A 12,588-nucleotide genomic window follows, 5' to 3' on the forward strand; every position below is an offset into this window, starting at 1 on the left:
GCAGGGTTGTGGTGGAGGCTGCAGAGGAGAGGGTGAGTCCCAAAGACCCCCATATGCCCTCAGCTCAGGCTTACAAAGCAGAGTGCACAGCCGGGGGAGTCCAGGCCCCCAGGACCAGGCTCCCAGTGGTCACACTCTCTGCAGGGGCACTGGGCCCAGCCTCTGTGGGAAGCTGAGTGTGAGCTCAGGTGCAGTTATTCATGGCAGCCCTGGCCAGGGTGCCCATGGCAGGCAGCATCCAGCTGAGGAAGTAATTAGAGCACTGCCAGGAGCAGGAAAAGGGGACGGGAGGCTTGGAGGCTTGGGCTCCCTTTCCAGAGAGATAGAAATAGCTGGGCTCCTGGTGGAGGCGGAGAGCAGTACACACAGGAATGGAGGTGCGAGCAGCCAGCGCCAGGGGCACGGGGTGGGGGCTATCTTCTTGGGCTTGTCTGTCATTCCTGTTTGGGAGTGGGAAGGGGAAGGAAGGGCCATGTGGTCTGTGGCCCGGAAGGGGGCCTGTCTGAGGCCCTTCCTCTCCTTCCTGGGGCCTCCCCATCTGTCCCCCAAGCCTGGCCTGCCAGGGATCATGGGGGGCATCACAACAGCCCCACAGCCCTGGCCTCAGCTTCCTGCCTCTAGCTTTCCATGAGAAGCAGGCTATGAAGGGGTGTGGTGGGTTTCCAGAGCTCAGGATCATTCTAGCATTTCCAGGGGATAGTCCGTGGTGGTGCTGGGCAGCTCCATGCCTGACTCATCTGAAAACACTTTATAAATAACCTGGCAGAGGGACGTGGGCTGTCCACCCCCGTACCTGCCACGCTCTGTGAGCAGGTGGCAGCACTGAGGTCCTGAGGGCTTTTGAGATGTCCAGGGCAGGGTTCTGGTCAGAAGCCAGGCCCAGGGGGATGCCGGGAGGGAGCATTGTCCACCTCTGGTGAATGGCGCTGCGGGGATTCTGGGCACCGCGGAGTCCTCCTCTTGCTGTGATGTTGTCAGCGCCACAGCCTTCGATGAGAGCATCAGGGATTTCTGACTGGGCAAACTGAGCCACTATGGACTAAAGTTGCTGGGCAACCTGGGATGAGTCACTTCCCTTCTCTGGAAGCCCTCAGTGGTAAAATGAAAAGGTTAAACTAGGTGAGTACTAAGGTACATTTTTTGTTCTCTTTGGTGGGTACAGGTTGGTGTTCCTAAATTAGATACCACAAATATTTACTGAGCCCTCATGTCCCTGCACTGTGCTAGGCAGCTCTATGCAATTATTTAATTATTATTATTATTATTTTTTTATTAGAGACGGTCTTGCTCTGTTGCCAAGGCTGGAGTGTAGTAGAGAGATCTCAGTTCACTGCAGCCTAAACCTCTGGCTCAAGCAATCCTTCCATCTCAGCCCCTGAGTAGCTGGGACTATAGGCGCACACCACTACACCTGGCTAATTTAAAAAGTTTTTGTGGAGATGTGGTCTCCTTGTGTTGCCTAGGCTGGTCTCAAACTCCTGGTCTCAAGAAATTCTCCCTCCTCAGCTTCCCAAAGTGTTGGGATTATAGGTGAGAGCCACTGCACCCGGCTTTTTTTCTTTTCTTTTTTTCTTGAGACAGAGTCTTGCTCTGTTGCCCAGGCTGAAGTGCAGTGGCATGATCTTGGCTCACTGCAACCTCTGCCTCCTGGGTTCAAGTGATTCTCCTGCCTCAGCCTCCCAGGTAGCTGGCATTACAGTCGCACGCCACCACACCTGGCTAATTTTTGTATATATATTTTGTTTAGTAAAAACAGGACTTTGCCATGTTGGCCATGCTGGTCTCAAATTCCTGACCTCAAGTGATTTGCCCACCTCAGCCTCCCAAAGTGCTGGGATTCCAGGCATGAGCCACCACGCCCGGCCTCAAATATTTTTTAATAAGGCTCATCAGCTGCTAGTTAGTCCATTGGGTAGGGGCCCATGCCGCTCAGGCCACATCAGGGTCTCAGGCCAGGGCGACAGCTGTATGTGTGTCAGTTGTCTGAAGGATTAGGAAGGGAGTGTGGCCACGGCTCAGGCAAAGGCAGAAAACCCCTGACACCAAGAGGGAAGGGCACGGTGGGCTCTGATGCGTGTCCGAATTTCCCTCAGCAGACCCAGTCATCAGATGGGCCCCGGGACTCGCTCAAGGTCCTACAGCTGGAAGTGGTGGGGTCCTGGGAGGACCTGGGTGTTCTGATTTCAAGCCGGTTTCTTGGGAGGAATTCTCATTGTTTCCATCTTCTCTATTTGGAAATATCTCAAGTAGACATGATGGCACCAGGAGCCAGAGGCCACTGGGCAGAGAAGGTAGGGTCCTGAGTGTTCCTGATCAGGCCTGCTCTGGTCTCAGGCCGGGGAGGACACTGTGTCCTGGTGCTCGGCGGTGTCTGGTGCAGGTGGGCGTGTGTGGGTGGGGCCGGAGGAGGCACAGTTACTCGCAAATGGAGCCTGAGTGCTGGACAAGGAGAGTCTCTCCCTTGTCAGGCCTAAGGGGACACCAGGAGCCTCCAGGGCAGGAACAGCATCTGGGAGGCCGGGGGTTGAGGACAGGGCTGCAATAGGGCCTGATTTTGTTCCTGAGGAAGAAGAGACATTTGACTAGTCAGTCACAGAAGGCAGACGAGGACCCCGGACGCAGATTTCAGCGTGGCACAGTCTGTGTGCTCACTGCTGGGGCATTGCCACCTGTGAGGTGGTGGGCTCCCAGTCCCCTGATGGGTGGCCTTCTGTGAGGGTGTGGAGGAGGGGACTCCCTGAGGGAAGGGCTGCATTAGGCTGGTGGTCCCCAACACGGCAGCACATCAGAATCCCTGGAGGAGTTTGCTTATGGTACAGATCCCCGAGTCATCCGAACCCCCACTGGATGGGGCTCTCCAGGGGTGAGGCCCAGGGACTGAGCTGCGCAACCTCCATGTCAGGCCTCCAGAGGCTGGGGCTCCATTTATCCCAGCCTCCTCTACCCACCCCTGAGATGCGCTGTTGAGGTTTCAAGCACAGTGCAGCCGCAGATGTAGTAGCAGTCCATAGACAGAGAACAAACAGCAACCTCGGGAGACCGCGGATTCGGAGCTTAGTCAGTGGACTTGGTGGCTGCACAGAACCTGGACAATGGCTTCCCTGCAGGCCACTCAAGAGACTGATGTCAGGTGTCATGCCTTTGGGGATTAAGATGCTGAAAGTGTTTTGATATCTTTCAAGGGAAACAGAGCTACAGGGCCTTCAACAAGCTGCGGTCAGTCCAGTTCAATAGTAGTCTCTGGCTGGGTGCGGTGGCTCATGCCTGTAATCCCAACACTTTGGGAGGCCGAAGCTGGAGGATTGCTTGAGGACAGGAGTTCGAGACCAGCCTGGCCAACATGGCAAAACCCCTTCTCTACTAAAAATACAAAAATTAGCAGGGTGTGGTGGCGCACACTCATCATCTCAGCTATGTGGGTGGCTGAGGCATGAGAACTGCTTGAACCTAAGAGGCAGAGGTTGCAGTGAGCCGAGACTGTGCCACTGCACTCCAGCCTGGGCAACAGAGCGAGACTCCATCTCGAGAAAAAAGAAACAAAAACAGAAAACAAATGTGGTCCCTGATGAGGAGGAGCAGGTACAGTAGGAAGAGTGTGGCCAGGGACAAGTCCAAAGCCTCCTCCTCTCTCGCTGTGTGACTTTGAGCTAGTGTCTCACCCTCTCTGGGCCTCTCATTTGTAAAGTGAGAGAGTTGGACCTTCAAATCCTCCCGGACCTGGCATGTTACAATACCTTGAGTGACCAGGATCTGGGGTGTTTGCCTAGTGGCTGGCATCAAATGTTGTTCTGACCTGTTCCTTGCTGTGGCGTCACCCCTCCTTAGTTACTTGTTTCCCACTGTCTGCTGGAAGTGTAGCTGGCCTGGCCAATCAGGCAGGAAGGCCTGGTAGCAATGGAGGCAGGACAGTTGGTGGGAGGGAAGGAGTGAGCATGTGGTGGAAGGGAAGGAGTGAGCATGTGGACCTGCCAGGCAGTGGGGCTGGCCAGGGGCAGGGTGCCAGGTACCAGGGCAGGGGAAACTGCCAGGAATCTATAGGCCCTGCCTCAGAGAGAGGACTTGGGCCAGAAGTGGGGGCTTCTGGCTTAGTATACAAGACATTGCATTTGTACCATTTTCAGATCTCACAAAACTCATGAGTGGATATCACTTGCCTCATTTATAGACAAAGATAGGAAGGCCCACGTTAAATGATTTGCTCATGGCCACACAGCCAGTGAGAGGCAGAACAGGACCTGAACTCAGGTCTGGCTGATTCTAAAGTGCACAGGGCTCCCTCTGCACCATGCACCTCCTCCTCTGTTACAAGTATCATTCTTCTAAAGCGCGATGGCACCCATCAGCCCAAGGCTCTGCGTGTATCTGTCCAAGGACAGGGGTATGTGCACAGAAATGGACATGCATGAAGGAAGTGTGATTCAGAATTAAATTGCAACAGAGAAATTTAAAATCACCTAGGCAAACAGAGTGTCAGCAGGATTTGAACCTGAGACCTATCAGGTTGCAAAACTGATTGCTGGGGAAACAGAGGTTGATAAGTTCCAGCCCCTGACCATGTGCTCACATGGTATGTGGGAGGCCGGCTGCGGGGTAGTTGCCATGCCTCATATTTCTGGGGAGGTGGCCATGAGCTGCTGTGCTGGAGGCAATCAGGGAGGGGTCCCCCAAAGAGGCAGAGCTTGAGTTGTCTCTCAAAAGATGGTTGAAATACACGTGGCAGTTAGATATGGGAGAAAAGAGTTCTAGGCAGCTGGAACAGCATGTGAAAAAAATCAGAGGCCTGGAAGAATGTGTGGAGTTGGGGAAACTGGGAGTAGCTCCCTGGGGTGGGAGGCTGGGTGCAGGTGAGAAGGGAGGTGTGGGAGACAAGGCTGGGCAGGGGTGCCAGAGCAGTGGGCCAGATTCTGGAGAGGGTTTATTAGTGTGACCTTCTGACTTTGGCCAAGCCTCAGTTTCCTAGGCTATAAAATGGGAGAATTAAGGCCCTCTGTCTGTACAGGTTGTTGTGAGATGTAAACTAGATAGTAACAGTGAAGTGGGTGGCAGTAACTGGCTGTTGCTGCTGTAGTTGGTGATGGTGATGGTGATGGGGATAATAATAACTGGGCTTCCCAGTTTCCTTTTATCTATTCTCAACACGGTAGCAAGAGTAGCTCTGTTAAGACATATGGCAGATAATATCCTTCCCTTGCTCATAGGCCTCCAGGGACTCCCCTTTCATGCATGGGAAATGCCGCAATCCTTGTGACGGTCTTCAGGCTCTGCCTGACCTAATTCGCCCTTTAGCATACTCCCCAAGTGTTCCCATGCTGCTCCCTTCCTGTCACTCCGCTCTAGCTGCTGGCCTCTTCGCCATGCCTGGAACTTGCCAGATTACTCCTGCCTCAGGGCCTTTGCCCTTGCTGCTCCTGAGCCTGGAATACTCCTCCCCAGGTGTCCACACAGCTTGCCCTGTCTAGCCTCCTTCAGGTTTTCAATCACATATCACCTTTTTTTTTTTTTCTCCTCAGACAAGGTCCTGTTCTGTCACCCAGGCTGTAGTGCAATGGTGCAATAATGGCTCACTGCAGCCTTAACCTCCTGGGCTCAGCGATCCTCCCGTGTTGGCTTCTTAAGTAGCTGGGACCACAGGTATGTGCCACCATGCCCAGCTAGTCTTTTAAAATTTTTTGTAGACATAGAGTCTCACCATGTTGCCTAGGCTGGTTTCAAACTCCTGGGCTCAAGCAATCCTCCTGCCTTGTTCCCCTAAAGTGTTGGGATTACAGGCGTGAGCTACCATGCCCGGCCACATCACCTCTTTAGTGAGGTCTTTGGTCGTGCTGCCTAAAATTGCAAACTGCCCCCTGGACCCTGCCAGCACTCCGCCCCCCTCCCCATCTCTTCTCCCTCCTCTATATCCCTTCTAAGTGTTTATTGCCTTCTAGTTTATTATGTATTCGTGTTGTATTGCTTGTCACTCCCTTTAGAACATAATGAGAGAAGGGCCTTTTGCTTGTTTTGTGCCCTGTGGTATCTCCAGCGTCTAGCTCAGAATTGGTGCTCAGCAATATGTTATTATTATTATTTTTAAAATTTATTTATTTATTAATTATTATTATACTTTAAGTTCTAGGGTACATGTGCATAACGTGCAGGTTTGTTACATATGTATACTTGTGCCATGTTGGTGTGCTGCACCCATCAACTCGTCAGCATCCATCAACTCGTCATTTACATCAGAGGGGGAGGGGGGAGGGATTGCATTGTTACTATTTTTTATACGCTCTCTGGAGGATAGGTTGGGCCAGCGCCCCCCTGCTGGTGTGACTGGGCCATGACCAGGGTCCCTAAGCTCGCTGTGCTTCTTCGAAAAGACGCTTCCTCCATCCCTCCCATCTCTTCCACGGGAGCCCAGGAGCAGGATTCCTGCTGACAGCCCCTCCCACCCGCAGGCATCCCACTGATGGCAAAATGCAGCCCCTCTGCTGGCTCTGGGCTCCCTCCCTGCCAGAAGCTCAGTGAGCATCCGGGGAGGATGGCTGGCAGCCTGTGTGCCATCTCATTCCGGAGGAATTTCCCCACTTCCCAAAGCGGTCCAGTGCCTGGGGGCCCCGGAGCCTGGGTGGCCTGATTTAGATGCTGGGAGCAGGGCCCCAGCTGCAGTCTTCCCTAGCCAGCCGAAACTCCTTCTGCCAGAGAGGTTTTTCCTCTAAAGGCTCTCTGGCCTTGTGCATTTCTGCCCCAGAGAGCTGTTCTTTCTAGATCACTGGGCTGCACCCAAGTGTGGGAGTAAGATACGGCAGTCACTCGGTCACTCTGCTGCACCAAGCTCCTCTTTCTTCAGGCACACCTCCTGGAGCATCTGCAGGTGTCTCTCAGATCCCCTCCCCTCCCAATAGTCCCAGCCTCATCCCCTGTCAAACCTTGTTGGCCCATGTCCCATTTGCTTATTGCCTGGCCTGTTGGAGTGACTGACAGTCCGATACCTTCCTCATTTATTGAGTCCCTCTGGGACCTTCAGGAGACAACAGTGCTTTCATTCAGAGAGTGGCAAATGGAATTGCAGGCTGGCGGTGGTGGGATTTTGGAATAGGCTGGCCTCCCGTCTCTGGATTCCCACTAGGGAAGTGGAGACTCCCTGGAAAGAGGACAAGATCAGGTATCAGATAGACTGGAGTTGGAATCCTGTCTTTCTTATTTGGATGTGTCCTCTTGGGAAAGTTCCTTGCCCTTCTGTAGAATGGGTGTAGCAGAGGTACCACTCCTCCCAGGAGGGCTGGGGGGACTAAGTGAAATGATGGATATGAGGCCCTTGGCGTGGGGCCTGGCACAGAGTAAGGGTCAACAAATGGGAGGGGTCCTGCTGCACCAGGATGTGGGTCAGGTCTTCTCCCTGCCAAGTGCTGAGCCGTCAATAGTACCCAGCTACCCCAGGGCTATCTGAAGCAATGCGGGAGCCAGTTGGTCCCCCGGAACCTGCCCTGGGCGTGGGCGAAGGTTCCTCCTCCTGGGATCCAGCATCTCTCTGGCTGTGGCTCTCCATGCAGGACCTGCTCCTCCCACCTTGCTCTTTCTGTCTGGGCAGTCAGGGCTGATGAAGCTGGCCACCCTGGAGCCATAGGGAAGTCTCTGCCTGTTGTGTTTGGTATATCCTCTGACACTCAGTGACTTCTATTTCACAGACCTCTCGAGGATCCTGATTTCCTGCTGTCTTGTGTGTAAAATGACTCAAATGAGGGACAGAAACCCAGACACATATGAACAGCTGGAACACAGGAGAATTTGCAAATCCCAGGGTGTCAGGCCTGGGAGAGCTCTGAGGGTCGTGAGACCCACCTGCTCTGTCAGTGATGGAGAGCCGGAGGTCCAGAGAGGGCCTGTTACCTGTCACAGGTCACACAGCTTGTAAAGGACTGAGCTAGGGTTCAAACCTGGATTTCCTAATTCCCCACCCAGTGCTCTCTCCACTGCACCCCACCAGCCTGAACCATCAGTGTGCTGGGGACCCCACAGGGAACCCCACTTTCAGTTCCTGTCTCCATGTCTTGACCCGCATCCCCATACTGGATCAGGTAGAAAGTCACAGGGAGCAACTGACAGCGTAGGGATTGGTGAGGATCAGGATGGTCTCTAATTCCAAATGGGCCAGTTATAAGAACTCGCTGACTGCCTCCTCTCCACGCCTCTGTCCGTGCTTTTTCTGTAGTCTGGATTGCTCTCCTCCCAACTCTGCTGGTCAAAATAGCCTTCTCACACCTCCCAGGTACCACCCCTTCCAACTCCCACACCTCCCAGATCCCAGCCCTCCCAGGTCCCATACCTCACAGCTCCTACCCCTCCCAGGTCCCACCCCTCCTGGATCCCATCCCTCCCGGATCCCACCCCTCCCAGGTCCCACCCCTCCCAGCTCCCCCTCCTCCTAGGTCCTACCCCTCCCGGATCCCACCCCCCCAGCTCCCACCCCTCCCAGATCCCACACCTCCCGAAAAGCTTTGTGCAGAAAAGGAAGGACTGTGCACTGTTCCTTTGTGCCCCATATAGCACTTTGTTTATGCTGCTTTTATCACATAGTTTCTTGTTTTCATTGTTGGCTGAAGGAAATGGCCCTTTCCCGCTTTCATTCTAAGACATTTGGGAGCCAAGTCAGCTTCAGAGGAAGCCAGGAATCACCTGCGTCCCGACCATAGCACTCAGCAGGAGCTTCTCTGCTGCTGAGGCTTGGGTGGCCTGGCTTCCTCCCACCCGGCCAAACTGTCATCTTCCCTCAGTTTGTGGGAAGTCAGTCTGTTCATCTCTGAAATACTCTTAACAGGCACTTTTAAACTAGACATTGGGTCCTTCTGTAAATCTGTTCTGGCACAGATGCTTACAAACACTCATCTTTCCAGTAGGGTCCCGAGACCAGATGGCCTGGTGCCCACAGTGTCGCAAAAGGCTGGAGTTTGGTTGGTTTCCCCTGCCTAGAAAATAAAGGAAAGGAAGATGTGGCATCCGCCTAACCAGGCTCTCCTGCTGAGGGTTTCCAGCTCTCAGAAATCTCACATGGTTAAGAGCTATCATATCTGAGCTGGGGCCTGCTATCACCTGCACCTCCCAAGCAGCTCCTGCAGGAAGTTGGACCTCAGAGCCAATCAAAGCCTTGGGATTCCAGGGATCTGCCGGTATCCTCCTCCTGTCATGGACCAGAGATCCTAGCAAAAGCCGATGATTGGCTCCACGCAGACTTTGTAGTTGACACTTAATGCCTTCTTCCTGTATACCGGGCACTGTGACAAGAGCTTTTATGTTATCACATGTAATCATCCCGATAACCTTAAAGCACAGGTGATATTGTCACCATTTCATAGATGCAGAAATTGAGGCCTTGGGATGTTGAGCCATGTGCCCAAGGTCACACACAGCTAGAAGGCTGCCAGCTGGGACTGGAATCCAGCTCTTGCTGACCAGAAAACCTGTGCAAATGACCATTGTACCACCCTGCCATCAGGTCACCTCTGCCCCCTAACACCTGATCCCAGCTTTCTAGATTAAGGCCAGTGTACTCGTAGAGTCTCCAGGTTCGGCTTAACGTGGGCTTAAATGCCATCAGGGTGGAACTCCACTCCTTCCATTAGGAAACTGCTGCCCAACCTCAGAGCTTCGCCAGGAGAAAATGGTTCCTGCCACTAGGCCTAAAATTCCCAAGGATTCATCTCATACCATTTTGCATAATTATGCCCTCTCATGTCATCCCCAATACTTCCCCTCCCTCAAAGGCCTTCACACCCCTTGGAGCCTTGCATGCAATTATCCTATTCTGCTTAACTTGGCAAAGCCCAGAGTGTGGGTCTTTTCATCTGTTATAATTATTCCATTTCCCTTGTTCCTGCATTGTTTCAGATATTTCATCTCTGAACACCCTCCAACTGCAGGGTACCCTCTGGAACAGTGGTTGCCAAGAGCCCAATGCTGCAGTCAGGAAAGCTCTCATTAGGAGCAGATGGAGGGAGGGAACATCCCCACTGGGCAGGGGTTGCCCAAGCTGCCAGTAACAATGCCATCTGGAGGGTCTTACCTCTTCCATTCCTGGGCATCCAGGGCTGCCCAGACGCTAGTCTGAAGGCGGAAGGGGCTTACCAATTGCTCTTCTGGGCACGGAGGGTGTGGATAGACCCCTCTCTGAGCAGGGACATGGGTCTGAGTCTGTCTACATGTCTCTCACCTCAGCCTTCTTTCACTAGTCTCGTTCAGCTGTGCGTTTATTTAACAACCATTTGTCAAAGACCTGCCACATGCCAGACCTAGAGCTGGGCGGTGGGGATGCCATGGTAAATAGAGGCATGCAGTCCCTGCCCTCAAGGGACATAGGTTCCAGTACATGGGAAAGACAGTAAGCAAGCAAAGCAGTTGATGCATATGGACAGTTGAGGCACAAGGAGGGCAAGGGGCAGAGTCCAGGGAAGGAGAGTAACAAGGGGTCCCGCTGACGTGCGGGTGGTCAAGAGGGGCCTCTGAGCAGGTGGCACTGAAGCTGAGACCTGAAGATGGGAAGGACCCTGCTAGGGAAAGATGTGGGCGGTCGGTTTCTGAAAGAGGTGACAGGATATACAAAGCCCTGGGCAGGAGAGGCTTGGCTGAATGGAAGGATGGATGGAAGGGCAGTGGGCATGAGCTGAGGCTGGAGGGCTGGCAGCCCAGACTGGGAGGAGGTTATGTATGATTGCAAGTACCTGCCTCTCCCACTCACTTGCTGTGTGGCATGAGCAAGTCACTAACTTAGGTCTTCTCTTTGGTAAAATGGAGAAGGAAGATCAGGCACGGTGGCTCATGCCTATAATCTCAGCAATTTGGGAGGCTGGGGCAGGAGGATCACTTGAGGCCAGGAGTTTAAAACTAGCCTGAGCAACATAGCAAGAACTTGTCCCTATGGAAAATAAAAAAAAAATTAGCTGGGCACAGTGATGTGAGCCTGTAGTCCAAGGTACTCAGGAGGCTGAAGTGGGAGGATCACTTGAGCCTGGGAGTTCCAGAGTGTAGTGAGCTATGATGTGCACTCCAGCCGGGGTGACAGAGTGAGACCCTATCTCTTAAAAAGAAATGGAGACGATAATTCCCCCTTCCTAAATGTGTCAGGAGGCTTCAATGGGAAGCCAGGCTGTTCCAGGCCCAGGGCAAGCCCTGCATGCAGGGAGCAATTCTTTTCTTTTTTTCACCCCTAGTTCCTTAAGGAAAAACATTATAATGTCTCGGCTCTCTCTCTCCAACCCACTCTTGTCCACCGTCCTTCCCCTCCCAAATGTGAGGTTCTCCCATTCTAAGTGACACCCAGACAGAACTGGCCGGACTTCAGCCATAACGCCCAGTTGTCTCAACTCCATGTTGTTTGAGCTCTGCCGGTCCCAGATGGTGACGCAACGGACAGGGTTTCTGCCCCCACGGTGGGCTCGCAGGTGTGCCTTCATCTCACTTGCATTCTCTCTCCTTTTTAATCTTCAAATTGTTTTAATTAGTTATTCAGTGGGTACAAAATAATTTTTCTGGCATCTGTGTGAAGTATAAAGAACGAGAACACAGCGAACACCTGCGTACCCACCGCTCGGTTTAAGGAGAGCATTTCCTTCCTATTTGGACTTACGCGTCTGCGTCTCCCCAAGTTTGCTTACAGCTAATCGCTTTCTTCAATTTTGTGTTTATCTTTTCATTTCTTTTCTTTATAGTTTTGCACTTATGTTTACATACCCAAGTAACATATTGTTTTAGTTTCTGCATGCTTTGGAACTCTATGTAAAGATAAACGCAACCACACTGTATATATCTTTCATTTGCCTTTTTTGTTCAACCTGGTTTTTTTGAGATCCGTGTTATAACTGGTTTTTTTGCTCTTGTCCCCCAGGTTGGAGTGCAATGGCTCAATCTTGGCTCACTTGAACCTCCCTGGTTCAAGCAATTCTCCTGCTTCAGCCTCCTGAGTAGCTGGGATTACAGGTGCCCGCCACCACACCCGGCTAATTTTTGTGTTTTTAGTAGAGATAGGGTTTCACCATGTTGGTCAGGCTTGTCTCGAACTCCTGACCTCAAGTAATCTGCCCACCTTGGCCTCCCAAAGTGCTGGGATTACAGGCATGAGCCACTGCGCCTGGTCGGTTACTGTTATATAGTTATTCCATTATGGGAGTAGATCATGATTTAATTATTCATTCTCTGACCTAAGGATGTTTGGAGCTGTTTTCAGGTTTTTTCTTTCACAGTGCTGCTGAGAACATTCCAGTTCGTAACTGGACCCACAGATGCAATGGTGTCGATCTAGGAGTGGAATTGCTGCGTTATGGAGTAAGGCTAAATTGTTTTCCAAAGCGGCTGTACCTGCTGATATTCCCTTTGGCAGTATAGAAGTATTCCTGTTGATCCACAGCCTTCCCAGCCCATGCTTGATATCTTCTTAAGTTTTGTTGATTTAGAGGGTGGTATCTCATTGTGGTCGCCCTCAATGTTCCAGTGTATTCTTCAAAGCAGCCATTTTTTGTCTTCGCCAAGGTTAAGATTACTCTCTCCTCTTCAGAGTCTGTTTCCAGGCCCACCCTCTACCCTTCTTGACTATGGCAGAAAAGGATGCAGCCTTCCTTCTCT

The 12,588-nt window shown here is 52.3% G+C and overlaps 1 protein-coding gene and 1 long non-coding RNA gene across 2 annotated transcripts in view; one reads left to right on the forward strand and one right to left on the reverse strand.

Annotated features, from left to right (window-relative positions):
• LOC144331236 (uncharacterized) overlaps window positions 1–12,588 on the forward strand; it is an 18,229-nt gene continuing 5,641 nt past the window's right edge. Inside the window, exons 1-3 of the long non-coding RNA XR_013398223.1 lie at window positions 1–1,119; window positions 5,511–5,631; window positions 12,210–12,291. This is a non-coding gene — a long non-coding RNA (uncharacterized LOC144331236). The remainder of the gene's footprint in view (window positions 1,120–5,510; window positions 5,632–12,209; window positions 12,292–12,588) is intronic.
• LOC144331233 (uncharacterized) overlaps window positions 6,966–12,588 on the reverse strand; it is a 19,233-nt gene continuing 13,610 nt past the window's right edge. Inside the window, exons 2-3 of the mRNA XM_077947119.1 lie at window positions 8,077–8,211; window positions 6,966–7,120 (exon numbers count right to left, since the gene is read on the reverse strand). Coding sequence (XP_077803245.1) covers window positions 8,113–8,211 — 99 coding nt within the window. The 3' untranslated portion in view covers window positions 6,966–7,120; window positions 8,077–8,112. The remainder of the gene's footprint in view (window positions 7,121–8,076; window positions 8,212–12,588) is intronic.

The sequence above is a fragment of the Macaca mulatta genome, chromosome 9 (genome assembly GCF_049350105.2).
Source record: "Macaca mulatta isolate MMU2019108-1 chromosome 9, T2T-MMU8v2.0, whole genome shotgun sequence".
Classification (NCBI taxonomy): Eukaryota; Metazoa; Chordata; class Mammalia; order Primates; family Cercopithecidae; genus Macaca; species Macaca mulatta.